Here is a 16,575-nt window from a genome sequence, read left to right as displayed (position 1 = left end):
ATTGTGATAGTTGAGATCAGTTGATTCAGGTTGTGTAATTCATGGAGGGTTTAAGATAATTAAATACTTTTCCTCAAAGCTCATTCCTATGCTGCAATCAACTAGATCAAATACTTTTGCATTGATAATCCAGTCTGAACATTGCATATTTTAATAAAATGTGAATAGATAATCAATCAAGAATGATCCAAGAACTTACTTAATGCCATTTTTGTCACCTGACACATCATGACACATCATCAACATTTAATTTATCTAAGGTGTCAGCCAATGTTGTCAGTAAATTCTCTTACCTTTGTAGATTTAGTAATAGGAAGGACAGTTGGCACATTTTCGTTTCTGCGTGAATCATAGTCATTGTTGGCTTGAAGTTGCAAACTCTGCTGGCTTTTGTCCACCTCATCCCTGTATGTGGAAATCACTTTTTAACACTTCATTGCTAATAGAACAATATTATACACCTTTTCTGATTCATCAATTATTTATGGAAGAACTCAAATTTAAAACTAAACTTCAGTGCAACTTATTTGAGAATGTGTGTGTGTATATAGTATGTATGACTGTCATTTTAATCTTGTTGGTGAGATTAAAGGTGAATGCAGCGGCCTCCTGATATTCACCTGCCCCTCCCCAGCAGGACGTCAGCCGGGTGTGAATCACTACTGGTCTCTAAAAACATGGATCAGACACCAGGGCCACTCCGGGGGAGCAAGAGGGTGAGTGAGTGCTCCCTCTATACTTACCTCCAGGGTGCTGAAGAGGATCTTTAATGGGAGGTGGTTGTCAGGAGGGCTTGGGCTGGGCCAGGATGGGGTTGTGTGGCTAGTCTTCCCTCTGTAGCCATGGAAACCTTTAAATTATGTCCCAGCATATCAAGTTCAAAGATCTGTCAGATGAAGGTAAAAGCCTCCCCTTTTATGTGTTAGAAACCTTTGAAGTGCTTTTTGTTCACATTCGGTTTCATTTCCCTTTAATCTTTTCAAGTCTCTGGGCTTGCTGAGAAGCCTAAAAGCTTTGAACTACACTGTTTACATTCAATTTCAAAGTCCATTATCTTTTACAAGCCTCTTGATTGGCAGGTCCAGGCTAGTTCAAAGAAAGGATTAACTCTGTTCGCTTTCATAGCTCTTCATGGTAATTAACTCTAAAATGCTTCCTCTTTTGAGCAGGTGTTGTTTCTAACCATAGTTTTTCATAGAGGCTTTTCTGTGTTCTGAAGCGCTTCCTAGAAAGTCCAAGTGTTGTTTCTAACCACAGTTTCTTTCTGCTGAGGTTCTTCCTAGAAATACCAAGTGCTCTGTCAGAGTGCTGCCCCCAGTGCTCTGGCAGTGCCAACCTGGCACAGTCCCAGCACCCTGACAGTTTCAACCTGACATACCAGGTTGGCACTGCCAGGTTGCCACTGCCAGGGTGCCAGGTTGGCACTGCCAAGGTAGGGGACCTGAAGGCCGACTGGGGGGGAGGGGTGCCTGTGGGAAGGACCTTTTGGGGGGGGGGGGACCTTGCCAGGGATTTGGGGGGTCATGCCAGCGATTTGGGTGGGGGGGTGGTAGGCTGTAGTTTTATTCTGAGAACTGGATGCCGTTACAGGTCCCACTTCTGGTCCCCAAAAATTCCAAATGTGGTTAGATTGTGATATGGATTGTGCTGATCCACCCGACGGGAATCACATCTCGTCCCCCCCCCCCCAGGCACTATGCTTAGAAATTTTGGGGCAGGTTTCCTCCCCTTATCTTTCTGAAATGTGCTCATTGGCTCCTTGAATAGGAAAAATATACAATGTTAGCATTCATGTCGAAAGGGCTGGAACACAAGAGAAGGGACGTACTTCTGAGGTTGTATAAGGCTCTGGTCAGACCCCATTTGGAGCCTGTATCTAAGGAAGGATGTGTTGACCTTGGAAAGAATCCAGAGAAGGTTCACAAGAATGATTCCTGGAATAAAGAGCTTGTATAAGGAGCGGTTGAGGACTCTGGATCTGTAATCATTTGAGTTTAGAAGGATGAGGGGGGATCTTATTGAAACTTACGGGATACTGCGAGGCCTGGATAGAGTGGGCGTGGAGAGGATGTTTCCATTTGTAGGAAAAACTAGAACCAGAGGGCACAGCCTCAGACTGAAGGGATTAATCTTTTACACAGAAATGGGGAGGAATTTATTCAGCCGGAGGGTATTGTATTTGAGGAACTCTTTGCTGCAGAAGCTGTGGAGGCCAAGTCACTGAATGTCTTTAAGACAGGGAAGAATATCAGCCATGATTGAATGTTGGAGAAGACTCAATGGGCCGAATGGCCTAATTCTGCTCCTATGTCTTATGGTATGGTCTTTGATTTTGGGCAGCTGAGCTAAAATTAAACTTTTAATGTTGAGAGTGAGCTGGCTTGTTTTAGATGTGAAAGTCTAAAAATGCAGAATTAAAAAGTTGCAGCTAAAACCCATCAAGCAGGTAAAACTGCATGAAGCATAAAACAACAGCTGCTCTTGTCAGAGATGACAAAAATCGCAAGAGAAAAATAATTTTAAATATAATGAACTGGACTGGTGGATCCTGGAAAAAAAATGCAATTCTCCAGTCCTCTGCCCCCACCCAAGGAGGATTTAGTCGCTCTGCAATTTCCACAAAAAGTTAAAATCTGAACCATCTTCCGAAGAGAGAAGTTAGAAACACTTCTTCAAAGAAAGTGTGGAACCCTCTTCCACACAAAGCAATAGATGTTAGCTCAAATCAAAGTTTCAAATCAGAGATTGACAGATACTTTTCTAGCCTAGGGCACTAAGAGATATGAAGGCAAATTGGGTGGATGGAGTTAGAATAGGGCGCACTTTCCGAGAGTTGATGCAGTCTTGATGGGCTGAATGGCCTCCTTCAGCACTGTCAGGATTCTATGATTTGGTTTGGGTTTATTGTCACGTGTACTGAGGTCCAGTGAAGAGTATTGTTTCGCGTAGAGTCCAGACAGATTGTTCCATACATGAAAAAACATTGGACATACGATAGATACACAATGTAAATACATGGACAAAGACATCGGGTGAAACATACGGAGTGTACTACTATTCAGTAGAGAAGATCAGTCCATAAGAGGGTCATTCAGGAGTCTGGAAAGTGGGAAGGAAGCTGTATTTGAACCTGATGGTGCGTGTTCTCAGATAATACAGATTAGTCATGATTTCAGTGAAGTGCTGAATGGACTACTCATGTCCTTATGTTCTGTAGGAAGAAAATGATGGATGTGTTGGAGCTGACTTGTGAAATTTCCCTCAGTGCACTGAATGTAGGAAAATCATAACTATGGGGCTGGATTCTCCATTTCAGCGGCTAAGTGCTGAACGCCAAAATCTGCACCGAACCCTCACCGGTGAGGGGCTAGCAGCAGCGCCAGGTAAAAAACCCCGGCTCCCACATGAAAAATGGCTGGAGAAAAGGCCGGGTCCATGGCCGCGTGATGATCTGCAGATGTCAGGCCATACAACATGGCGCCGGCCTGCCAAATACTGTTCCACAGGCCACCCTCCACCAGTCCCCCTACCCCTCACGGAAACCACCCCGGCCAATGGCACGGCACCCGTCCAACTGTGGCATCATTGGACACATTCCGTAGCCACCATGCCGGGTTCCCGACTGCTCAGACCATACGTCAACTGCACGGTCGGGAACTTGGCCTGTCAGGGGCGCAGCATCAGGAGAGGGCATCCCGATGACGTGCCAACGCCATTCCAATGGCATGCAGCGCGCAAGGCGATTATGCCATTTTGGAGGGGCGGAAACTGGAAATCTGGCGTCAAACCAGCGTCAAACCGGCACCGCACACGATTTGGGCATTGGAAGGGATTCGCCACCTGATCGCCAATTACGATATCGGCGTCGGGCATCGGAGAATCCTACCTATGGTTTTTACTGCCCCTGCCCATTTTCCTACCCATTTCAAGGATAAACAACAAACTGGGAAAATATTTGGGCCAAATTGTAGTGTTTGCCTACCTGTTCTTCTGGACTTCAGCGCCCGAATTCGCTGCCTTTTTGCTGTTCTTTAGTAGATTTAGTACAGGTTCAATTTCTTTAAGAAGTTCGTCGTTCTCAGCTGTTCCATCCTTCACCGAGTTGTTTATGTTGGTAAAGCAATTATCTGATCCCTTCAAAGAATTTTCCTTATCTAAAGACATCATTGCTGTGGTCTGAATTAGGGGTTTGAGTTCCTGTGGGTTCTCAGATACTGGGTTACAGGTGCGGCTCATCCTTGTCTCTTCGCCTTTGTGGCTGTCTTCGACCTGGACACCTTGAGTGGGTGAATCATTCGGTTTGGAAACAGGAACCAAAGGCTTGGTAACACGCACTGTTTTGGGTGTCCCGTCGCTCGTCAAGGTGGTCTCCAGGCTAGTGGAGAATCCTTCCGGACCCCTCAAAATCAACACAACAGAAGTCCCTGGAGGTATGTTGGTCAGCATCTGCAGTGCATGTTCATACGTTACATCGACCAGGGGCTTGTCATTGGCAGCCACAATGATATCTCCAACCTGCACCAAACCGCTCTCCTCTGCTGTGCCACCGGCAATTATATCTGAGATGACCACAGGGGGTTTGCGCACCCGCTGTTTCACTAAAAATCCAAGACCACCCACCTTGCGTTTAAACAGCCGGACAGAGAGGATGTTCGGGTACAAATGCTGCACCTGGAACTCGTTCTCTTCCATGACTCGTGCGTTTCTCGGGAGATAAGCTACTGTTTGACTTCACTGAATCTCCCAAGTATCTTGAGCTTTCCTCCAACGCAATTAAGATTTGGGTTCTTCCATTCCTCATAAAGTTTCTTGTTCACTTAAAGACACACGTTGACAGTGCGAGTTGGTGGAGGCAAATGGCAACTGTCCTTGCTGCAATAGAAAGAGAATGTTTTCATTTAAGAGCAGCTTCCTGAAACTCGGTGAAAGTGCATCCCTAACAACTTCGACAGTACGATTTTTCTATCCCAGTTATATTCGTGCAAAAAGAAAAGTTATTTCCAGAGAAAACAGTGCCCACAAATCAACCATTTGCTCCAATCGTTACCTGGGACTGAGTATCACTTTGTTCTGTTATCTCCATAATTCTTCACTGTTAATTCCGCCCTGCCCGCAGTATGTCAGCAGGCTAACAACAGTTTGGTAAAAGTAAATTACTGCGGACGCTAGAATCTAAAACACACACAGAAAATACTAGACAACCTCAGCAGGTCTGACAGCATCTGTGGAGAGAGAGAGAGAGAAGGGAGCTGACGTTTCGAGTCTGGATGACTCTTTGTTGGCCAGAGAGTAGGTCAGTTGGCCGTCACTTCATGGAACTAACACAAAAAGTACAAGATTTAAAAAAAGGGAGGCTGGCAGGTCCAACAAGGCTTTGAAAATGAACACTGACTGCCATATTAGTAGAGTTTCTCTGCGATGAGCCGTGGCTATCATGAAATAATAATAATAATCTTTATTGACACAAGTAAGCTTACATTAACACTGCAATGAAGTTACTGTGAAAAGCCCCTAGTCGCCAAGTTCCGGCGCCTGTTCGGGTACACGGAGGGAGAATTTAGAATGTTCAAATTTCCTAACAGCACGTCTTTCAGGACTTGTGGGAGGAAACCGGAGCGCCCGGAGGAAACTCACGAAAACACGGGGAGAACGTACAGACTCTGCACAGACAGTGACCCAAGCCGGGAATTGAACCTGGGACCTGGCGGTATAGCACGGTGGGAATTTGGTACCCTGCTGTCTGTGTTGATCAAAAGAAATTTACAATTTTCATTTCAATTTAAGTCTTGTGAAAAATGCTCAAAACCTCCTGAGCATCATAAACTTCAGCTAAGCTCCTGAAACACTAGTGCCGGAAACACGGTGACTAGCAATTTCAGGTTGTTTGGCAAACAATCCCAGAGAGGAAAGTGGGATCAAACAACATGGAATTTGAATCGTTAAAGCAGATATCAAAACCATCTTCTTGGTTTGAAGAGTAATGATATGTTTGGAAAAACAGAGAGATGAGGGTAATAGAGGGTTAAAAATCTCTGGGTGACATATTTCTTACGTGTCCTAGGTGGATCCCGGGTAGATTCTTCTTGGTGCTCCGACTGAGAATTCGAAATGCTGCTCTACGAGAACTTTCCTGCTCCTTTTCACTTCAGTGTAGTGGGAGGGATTGGGTGGAGCTCTCTCGTAGGTATCAATCTGCTCCTTTTTTAGAAGTATCATGACTGGAGGACATGTGTGAAATCTTAAATTGTTTTAAATAAAACCTACTTCCTTCATGCAGAGTTTGCACATTCCCCCAGTGTCTGCGTGGGTCGCAGCCCCCACAAACCAAAAATGTGCAGGGTAGGTGGATTGGCCATGCTAAATTGTCCGTTCATTGGAAACAAAATAATTGGGTACCCTAAATTTAAAAAAAAATTAAACCTTACTTCAGGCTTATTTAAAAATGGACTTTCTGGGCATGACTGCTGCAGGTCACATAATTTGTAATGAAAGCAAAATACTGCAGGTGCTGGAAATCTAGAATAAAAGCAGAAAATGCTGGGTAAACAGCTGATCCAGCACCATCTGTGGCGAAAGAAAGATATTTAACAGTTCAAGTCCATATGACCCTTCTACAAAACTGTAAAGGGATAGAAATGTGAGGGGCAGTGTGGCAGAATGGAAAGTCAGTGATTGGTCGTAGCTAAGGAGAGAGTGGCAAAGGTGTTATGGACATGAGACAAAGGGGGCTGTTAATGGTGCCATTAGGTGCTGAAGAGTGTTAATAGTGGCAAAGGTAGGATAGCAGAATCTGTTCAGAGGTTAGGCAATTCGATTATGTTTACTTTAGTGATGGAAACGTATAGGTATATACCGCAAGGCAAGAGTCATATCTGGCGGAAAGACAATTATGATGCGATGAGGCAAGACTTAGGATGCATTGGCTGGAGAGGAAAACTGCAGGGGATGGGCACAATGGAAATGTGGAGCATGTTCAAGGAACAGCTACTGCGTGTCCTTGATAAGTATGTACCTGTCAGGCAGGGAGGAAGTGGTCGAGCAAGGAAACCGTGGTTTACTAAAGTAGTTGAAACACTTGTCAAGAGGAAGAAGGAGGCTTATGTAAAGATGAGACGTGATGGTTCAGCTAGGGCGCTCAAGAGTAACGTTAGCTAGGAAGGATCTAAAGAGAGAGCAAAGAAGAGCCAGGAGGGGACATGAGAAGTCTTTGGCAGGTAGGATCAAGGATAACCCTAAAGCTTTCTATAGATATGTCAGGAATAAAAGAATGACTAGGGTAAGAGTAGGGCCAGTCAAGGACAGTAGTGGGAAGTTGTCCATGGAGTCCGAGGAGATAGGAGAGGTGCTAAATTAGTATTTTTCATTAATATTCACACAGGAAAAAGACAATGTTGTCAAGGAAAATACTGAGATACAGGCTACTAGACTAGAAGGGCTTGAGGTACATAAGGAGGAGGTGTTAGCGATTCTGGAAAGTGTTAAAATAGATAAGTCCCCCCTGGGCCGGATGGGATTTATCCTAGGATTCTCTGGGAAGCTAGGGAGGAGATTGCTGAGCTTTTGGCTTTGATCTTTAAGTCATCTTTGTCTTCAGGAATAGTGCCAGAAGACTGGATGATAGCAAATGTTGTCCCCTTGTTCAAGAAGGGGAGTAGAGACAACCCCGGTAACTATAGACCAGTGAGCCTTACTTCAGTTGTGGGCAAAGTCTTGGAAAGGTTTATAAGAGATAGGATGTATAATCACCTGGAAAGGAATAATTTGATTAGAGATAGTCAACATGGTTTTGTGAAGGGTAGGTCGTGCCTCACAAACCTTATTGAGTTCTTTGAAAAGGTGACCAAACAGGTGGATGAGGGTAAAGCAGTTGATGTGTATATGGATTTCAGTAAAGTGTTTGATAAGGTTCCCCACGGTAGGCTATTGCAGAAAATACGGAGACATAGGATTCAGGGTGATATAACAGTTTGGATCAGAAATTGGCTAGCTGGAAGAAGACAAAGGGTGGTAGTTGATGGGAAATGTTCAGACTGGTGTCCATTTACTAGTGGTGTACCACAAGGATCTGTTTTGGGCCGCTGCTTTTTGTAATTTTTATAAATGACCTGGAGGAGGGCGCAGAAGGATGGGTGAGTAAATTTGCAGATGACACTAAAGTCGGTGGAGTTGTGGACAGTGCAGAAGAATGTTACAAGTTACAGAGGGACATAGATAAGCTGCAGAGCTGGGCTGACAGGTGGCAATTGGAGTTTAATGCAGAAAGGTGTGAGGTGATTCATTTTGGAAGGAATAACAGGAAGACAGAGTACTGGGCTAATTGTAAGATTCTTGGTAGTGTGGATGAGCAGAGAGATCTCGGTGTCCATGTACATAGATCCCTGAAATTTGCCACCCAGGTTGAGAGGGTTGTTAAGAAGGCGTACGGTGTGTTAGCTTTTATTGGTAGAGGAATTGAGTTTCGGAGCCATGAGGTCATGTTGCAGTTGTACATAACTCTGGTGCGGCCGCATTTGGAGTATTGCATGCAGTTCTGGTCGCCGCATTATAGGAAGGATGTGGAAGCATTGGAAAAAGTGCAGAGGAGATTTACCAGGATGTTGCCTGGTATGGAGGGAAGATCTTGTGAGGAAAGGCTGAGGGACTTGAGGCTGTTTTCATTAGAGAGAAGAAGGTTAAGAGGTGACTTAATTGAGGCATACAAGATGATCAGAGGGTTCGATAGGGTGGACAGTGAGAGCCTTTTTCCTCGGATGGTGATGTCTAGCACGCGGGGACATAGCTTTAAATTAAGGGGAGATAGATATAGGACAGATGTCAGAGGTATGTTCTTTACTCAGAGAGTAGTAAGGCCGTGGAATGCCCGGCCTGCAACAGTAGTGGACTCGCCAACACTAAACGCATTCAAATGGTCATTGGACAGGCATATGGATGATAAGGGAATAGTGTAGATGGGCTTTAGAAGGGTTTCACAGGTCGGCGCAACATCGAGGGCCGAAGGGCCTGTACTGCGCTGTAATGTTCTATGTTCTATGCTCGGGTGGCAGCCATGAGCTGAGCGGTCGCACAAAAGGTGGCACTCGCATGGAAACCTCGGTTATGACCTTTTAACTCCAGCAAATGGGCACCAAAAATATCTACAACCCCCTAGCCTAACCACTGTTAACCGCACCAACAGTTGAAAAGCCAGTAAAGACGAGGGGAGGGAAACCTCAGTCTTGGAGTCGGCAGCCACACGAGGTGACACGGAACTGGGAAGAGCTGATCCCACTGAAATCCCAGCACAGACCCGGGCACTGATGGACAAGCTCACGGGCTTCATCACCTCCTCTACAGGAGTTGCTGAGAAGAGACCTCCTGGCAGCCATTGAGACAGCAGTGGAATCTGCGATGGCCTCCACGAGGGAAGCAATGGCCAAGATGAAGCAGAGGCTTGAGACCCAGGAGGTATTGGCAAGAAACCTCGAGATAGCCACCACGGACCAAGGGAACTGGATCACGGCAGTCGAAGCCCAGGTGGCGAGCCTGATTAGGACCCAGAAGTGGCTAAGAGAAAAAGTCGATGGCGAGGAGAGCAGATCGCGTCGACAGAACCTAAGACTTGTGGGTCTGCTGGAAGGAACGGAGGGGAGAAACCACATGGAGTACAAAGTGGCTCAGGTTGGTGAGGAGGGCTTTGCCAAAACCCTGGAGGTAGACCACTGGCACAGGTCGCTTCGGCAGCAGCCAAAGCAGGGGAGCCACTGCGACGATAACCATGAGGCTCCATAAATACCAGGACAAAGAGCGCATCCTGAGGTGGGTGAATGGCCCGAGAGGGTACAAGTGGGAAGAACATTCCATTCGTTTATACTAAGACATTGGGGCAGACCTACCCAAGCATCAGGCTGAATTCAACAGTGTTAAATCCGTCCTATTGAACCTTCTTTTTATAACTGGGTGGAAAATGTGGAGAAGGTGAGGAGGCAGACTGGGTCTGAATGGAGGAGGTCTCCTGCAGGGTGACATCTCTCCAAGCGCTGGTCACCACGCCACTCCTGGCCCCCATACACAGGTACCCCAGGAGTCCAGTGGTAGTAGCTACCCTAAGGTCATGGAACCAATTTAAGTGCCACTTTGAACTTGGTGAGGTGTCCATAGGGGCTCCCATTTGCAACAACCACAGGCTCACACCGGCAAGGATAGATGCCACATTTAGAATGCGGGGGGAGGACACTGATGGTAGAGGACCTGTACATGGACGGCAGACTGGTGACCCTGGGGGAAATCACAGAGAAGCTCCGACTCCCGAAAGGGAATGAGTTTAGGTACCTGCATGTCGTCCTCTGCAAGGAGTCAAAAACGGTCTTCCAGACACAAACACACATTTCTAGACAAATGATAGGGCTGGACTGGTTCAGAGACAACAAGTGTGGCGACATCTAAGACGACTTAATTATGATAATAATAATAATAATCTTTATTGTCACAAGTAGGCTTACATTAACACTGCAATGAAGTTACTGTGAAAAGCCCCTAGTCGCCACACTCCGGCGCCTGTTCAGGTACACAGAAGGAGAATTCAGAGTGTCCAATTCACCTAACAGCACCCGGTAACCCCACCTAACCTTTTTGGATACTAAGGGCAATTTAGTATAGGCAGTCCACCTAGCCTGCACATATTTGGACTGTGGGAGAAAACCCACACAGACACGGGCAGATTCCGCACAGCCAGTGACCCAAGCCGGGAATCGAACCTGGGACCCTGGAGCTGTGAAGCAACAATGCTACCCACTGTGCTACCGTGCTGCCTCATAGAAAAGAACAGGACCCCACTGGATAAGACCAGACGGAAATGGGGGGTGGAAATGGACATGGAGATAGGGGGAGGACTCTGGATCGAGATGCTGCACAGAGTCAACTCCACCTCCTCCTGCACTGGGCTAAGCCTGATGCAATTCAAGGTAGTGCACAGAGCGCACCTTACTAACACATGCATGAGTGGGTTCTTTCTGGAGGTAAATAAGTGCGAGCAGTGTCAGGGGGAGCCCAGCCAACCACACCCACATGTTCTGGTACAACCCCAGACTCAGGGAGGGGGTAAAAGAGGAGAGGACAGTGCATTATTAGTTAAGGACTCACTTACTGCAGAAAGGAGAGATGATATCTTGAAGGGGGTATGAAATGAAGCTTTGTGGGTAGAGTTTAGGAATAAAAAAGACAGCCACATTTATTTTTTTTATTCGTTCATGGGACATGAGCGTCACTGGCTGTGCCAGCCTTCATTGCTCATCCCTAATTGCCCTTGAGGGGGCAGTTAAGAGTCAACCACATTGCTGTGGGTCTGGAGTCACATGTAGGCCAGACCAGGTAAGGATGGCAGATTTCCTTCCCTAAAGGACATTAGCGAACCAGATGGGCTTTTACGACAACCGACAATGGTTTCATGGTCATCATTAGACTTTTGATCCCAGAATTTTATTGAACTCAAATGTCATCATCCGCAGTGGCAGGATTTGAACCCGGGTCCCCAGAGCATTACCTTGGGTTTCTGGCTCACTAGTCCACTGACGATACAACTACGCCACCGCCTCTTCATTGCTAGGTGTTTATTATAGACTCCCAGGACTTCTGGTGGTGGCCATGGAGTAACGGTCGCACATTCAGCAGCTCTCGCCCTTAGTGTTTTTTTTTATTGGTGTTTAAGCCGGATTTTTCAGAAAATTTCTCAACTTAAGTTGATCGAAGGGAGAGGAAAAGGAGGTCACTCTCAGTTTATGGAATCATGTCCAAATAAGAGTCGAGAAAGAAGAAACCAAAAGATGAGTGAAAGCAAGAATCAGAAGTCATCGAGCTCAATGGTAACGAGGCAAAGCGTGTCCACGCCAGCTCACTGGTCGATGGAGCAATGGGCCGAGTACCTGGATGAGAAGTTCGCCCGGCATCGCAAGGAGTGTACCATCGCAAGGTGGTGGTTGACCAGGTGGAGGAGAAAATGACGACCCAGGGACAGGAGATTCTAAAGCTGCAGAAGCTGGCAACTGAACGAGAAGAGGAGTCCACTGCAATGGCTTTGGAAATTATCATACGACAGGATAGCCAGAAACGACTGCTAGATAAAGTGGAAGACTTGGAGAACCAGTCTCGCAGGCAAAATATCCAAATCGTCGAGCTTCCAGAAGGGAAGGAGGGATCAGATGCGGGAGCGTAAGTGGGAAAGATGTTGCAGGAGATGGTCGGGGCCGATGTGTTGGACAAACGGCTGGAGGTGGAACGGCTGCACAGGGTGCTTGTCTGTAAGCCCCAGGATTGTGCGCCCCCAAGGGCCTGGTATTGAGGCTACATCGATTCCTCGATAAGGAGCGTATCATGAAGTGGGCCAGGCAGATGGAACGGTACATGTGGGAAGAATCAGAGATCCGGGTGTACCAAGACTGGGGACCAGAACTCGCAAAGAGGAGAGCAAGTTTCAACAAAGTTAAGGCAGCTCTGTTTGAGAAATTAAATTTTGACTGTTATACCCGGCGCGTCTTTGTGTGACCTACGAGAACCGGGAGCTGTACTTTAATTCTCCAGAAGAGGTAGTTACTTTCATGAAAGACAATAATCTGGCTTAAGGACTCTTAAATTCTAACAGTGGTGGGCTGAGTTTGAGGGAAGCGATGGAGTGGCGGGGAGGAGAGAAAAATGGTTCTGTGTTCTGCTTTGTCTTGTTTAAAATTTCAGTCTTGTATTTTATTGGGTGTTTTATTTTCTTTTTAAAGTGTTTTCCTCTCTTTTCTTTTCTTGTCTTGTGTAATTTGATTTTGATTATTTCTCTGTAACAAAGATGGTTGATTCTTGCATGCATAATTTTGATTAAGCTGCTTGAAGCTTCTTCTATTGTGTTTGATTCTCTTTGAAGGTAATGTGACTGATAAGAATTGTCAGAGGGGGAGGGGTAGAACCTGGCAATCTGGTTTAACGACTTTTAAACTTAAACTGTGGTGGTCTGAGTTTGGGGGAAGGATCAGGATTGCGGGGAAGTGAGAAAAATGGTTCTATGTTTTGCTTTGTCTTGTTTAAAATTTTGGTCTTTTAATTCTGTGGGTTAAGTTGCAATGTTCGAGAAGAAAAGTGGTTTGGTGCTTTATTTTTTTTTCTTTCATCTCTTCTTGTGCAATTTGATTTTGATTTATTGCTTTATGTACTGGATTACAGAGGGAAGAACTTTTAAGATGCAATGGAGTGTTTTAGTTTCTGCAAGAAGGATGGTTGATTCTTGCATGCATAATTTCGCTCTTAAGATGCTTGAAGCTTCTTCTTTTGTGTTGGATTCTGTTTGAAGGTGATGGGACTGATAAGAATCGGTTAAAGGGGGAAGGGTTTGCCTTGTTGCCTGCGCGTTGGGGGATGGTTTGTTTGCTTTTTGGATTGTTGTTATTGTGTTGAGTGCTTGTGTTATTTGCTAGGTGTGATAGAATCTGGCAGTCGGCAGGCTTTTTGATGCCAGAAGGTGGGAGATGCTGAGCTAGCTGGATAGCTGGTTCATGGGAGCAAAGTGGGGGGAGAGCTGAGGAAAGACGAAGTGGGGGGTTGGGAGGGGGGTACTGGAGACGGGTAAGGGACAGTTAGGAGACTGGAGATGGAGATCAGATGGCGGTCGCAGAGGGGCGGATCAAGTGAGGTGCGGAACACGGGCTAGGAGCTGGCCTAGGAAAGGTCATGGTTGACTGACAGGGGTGGGGGGGAAGCCCCCCTGACAAGACTGGTTACATGGAATGTTTGTGGACTGAACGGTCCGGTTAAGAGAGCTCGTGTTTTCGCACACCTGATACAGTTAAAAGTGGATGTGGCAGTGTTACAGGCGACACACTTGAAGCTGGGAGACCAAATTAGATTAAAGAAGGAATGGGTTGGGCATGTGTTTCATTCAGGACTGGACTTTAAAACAAGGGTGGTGGCTATCCTGATTATAAAAGGGTGACATTCGTGGTGGGGAGGATAAGGTAGACCCGGGAGGCAGGTTTATTACGGTTAGCGGGAAGCTAGAGGGAATGGCAGTGGTGCTGGTGAATATATATGCCCCAAGCTGGTATGATGTCGTGTTTATCAGGAAGGTGCTGGGGAAGATCCCAGACCTTGACTCGCACCGGCTGATCATGGGGGGTGACTTTAATACGGTCCTGGACCCGAGGTTGGTCAAATGCGAGGTCGAGGAAGCTATCAGCAATGGCAAAGGAACTGCGGGGGTTCATGGAGTGAATGGGAGGGGTGGATCCGTGGAGATTTGAGAGACCAAGGAGCAGGGAATATTCAATCTACTCCCATGTACATAAGGCGTACTCCAGGATAGATTTCTTCGTGCTGGATAAAACACTGTTAGCAGGGGTTGAGGACACTGAGTAGTCAGCAATTGTGGCCTCAGATCATGCACCATACTGGATAGACCTTCAGGCAGACACGGGAATGCCCCAGCGCCCACAGTGGAGACTAGATACAGGGCTGCTAATGGATGAGGAGATCTGTGAGCGAGTGAGAGAGGCCATTCGGGGGTACATAAAGATCAATGACACAGCGGAGACTGCAGCTTGGGTGGTCTGGGAGGCACTGAAAGTGGTTATTAGAGGGGAATGTATTTCGATTTGAGTCCATTGGGATAAAACTGAGTGGTCGGAGCTGGACAGGTTGGTAGGAGAAATCTTACAGGTGGACAGGAGATACTCGGAGTCTCCAAATGAGGAGCTCCTGAAGGAGCGTCAGAGACTTCAAATGGAGTTTGGGCTCCTTTCCACAGGAAAGGCGGAGGGTCAGCTGAGGAGGGTAAAAGGGGCAATATAGGAACATGGGGAGAAAGCTAGCAGGATACTAGTGCATCAGCTGAGGAAACAGGAGTCAGTGAGGGAAATAGGGAAAATAAAGGATTTGAGGAGGAAGAAGGTGATGGGCCCGGGGGCGGTGAATGAAGTGTTCCGGGAATTTTATAGCCAGCTATACGAGTCGAAACCGTTAGTTGGAGAGGAGGGCATGAATCAATTCCTGGGGAGGCTAGAGTTCCCGAAGGTAAATGAGGAGCTGGTGGAGGCCCTGGGGGGCCCGATTGGGCTTGGGGAGGTGATAGAGGAACTGGGGAGATGCAATCGGGTAAAGCCCCGGGACCTGATGGGTTCCCAGTGAAATCTTATAACAAGTTCTCTGGGTTACTGGGGCCACTCCTGGTTAAGGCTTTCAACAAGTCCTGGGTGTACTCCCCCCAACGTTATCACAGGTATCAATTACTCTCACCTTGAAGCGTAACAAGGATCCGGAGAGCTGTGGATCGTACAGGCCAATCTCCCTTTTGAATGTAGATGCCAAATTATTGGCAAAGATCCTGGCCACTTGAATAGAGGATTGTGTCCCGGAGATAATTGGGGAGGATCAGACGGGATTTGTCAAAGGCCTGACATCCAACATTAGACGGCTTCTTAATGTAATTATGATGCCAGCGGAGGGCTCGAGGCTGAGGTGGTAGTTGCCATCAACGCGGAGAAGGCTTTCGACCGAGTAGAGTCGAAGTATCTATGGGATATTTTAGGCAGGTTTGGGTTTGTGCAGGGATTTGTGGAATGGGTCTGGGTACTGTACCAGGCCATGGTGGCAAATATAAGAACTAACTGAGTTTGGTCAGTGTGCTTTAGTCTTTGTTGGAGGACAAGGCAGGGATGCCCGCTCTCCCCATTACTGTTTGCCATGGCCATAGAATGCTTAGCAATGTCTCTGAGAGCAGCGAATACCTGGAGGGGTATAGTGAGAGGGGGGGATGGAGCACAGGGTCTCCCTCTATGCGGACAATTTGCTGCTTTATATCACGGATCCGGTGGGGGGGGGATCGACCAGAATCATGGAGTTATTAGGAGAATTCTGGTGATTTTCAGGCTATAAGTTAAATATGGGAAAAAGGCGAGGGGCGTGATTCTCCGCTCCCCACGCAGCCTGGGAGAATCGTGGGAGGGCCCACTGGCACCGCCCGCGATTCTTCCCCCCCCCCCCCGCTCGGAAAAATCGCCGCTCGCCGTTTTTTATGGCGAACGCAATTCTCCGAGCGCGATGGGCCGAGTGGCCGGCCCTTCACACCCGTTTCACAACGGCAGCAAACACACCTGGTCGCTGCATTCATGAAACGGGCGCCAGATGCCCGTTGTGGGGCATCTAGGGGCCCGATTGGGACGGGAGCACCACGACTGTGCTTGGGAGGGGACAGGCCCGCGATCGGTGCCCACCGGTTGTCGGGCCAGCGTCCAAAACGGACGCACTCTTTCCCCTCCGCCGCCCAGCAAGATCAAGCCGCCACGTCTTGCCGGGCGGCTGAGGAGCAAGACGGCCATCGCGCATAGGCGGGTTTGTGCCGTCTGCGCGATGAAGTCATCCGCGCATGCGCGGGTTGGAACCGGCAACCCACGCATGCGCGGATGACTTCACATTCTCGGCATGACGAGGTCGCTGCCAAGAAAGACGGAGGCCCGTTTCTAGCCCCCCGGGTGGGGGTGAATTCGGTGCAGGGAGCGGGCTCCGAGGCCGCCGTAAACCTCGGCCGAGTTCACGACGGCCTTCACGAATTCGGCCCCCTGCTGAGAATTC

The 16,575-nt window shown here is 47.4% G+C and overlaps 1 protein-coding gene across 7 annotated transcripts in view; it reads right to left on the bottom strand.

Moving 5' to 3' along the window:
• The window catches only part of nos1 (nitric oxide synthase 1 (neuronal)), a 190,913-nt gene that overhangs the window by 87,356 nt on the left and 86,982 nt on the right, over positions 1-16,575 (bottom strand). For 5 of the 7 annotated variants that reach the window (XM_038791167.1, XM_038791176.1, XM_038791160.1 and 2 more), the window contains exons 2-3: positions 3,983-4,872; positions 294-405 (exon numbers count right to left, since the gene is read on the bottom strand). In XM_038791167.1, the coding sequence (XP_038647095.1) occupies positions 294-405; positions 3,983-4,692 (822 nt within the window). In that variant the 5' untranslated portion in view covers positions 4,693-4,872. Of the gene's footprint in view, positions 1-293; positions 406-3,982; positions 4,873-5,047; positions 5,167-6,052; positions 6,187-16,575 lie in introns of those variants that run through there. The other 2 variants (XM_038791150.1, XM_038791188.1) reach the window with 2 other exon arrangements.

The sequence above is a fragment of the Scyliorhinus canicula genome, chromosome 1 (assembly GCF_902713615.1).
Source record: "Scyliorhinus canicula chromosome 1, sScyCan1.1, whole genome shotgun sequence".
Lineage (NCBI taxonomy): Eukaryota > Metazoa > Chordata > Chondrichthyes > Carcharhiniformes > Scyliorhinidae > Scyliorhinus > Scyliorhinus canicula.
The sequence above is the reverse complement of the archived record's forward strand: the minus strand, read 5'-3'. Positions and strand labels throughout refer to the sequence as shown.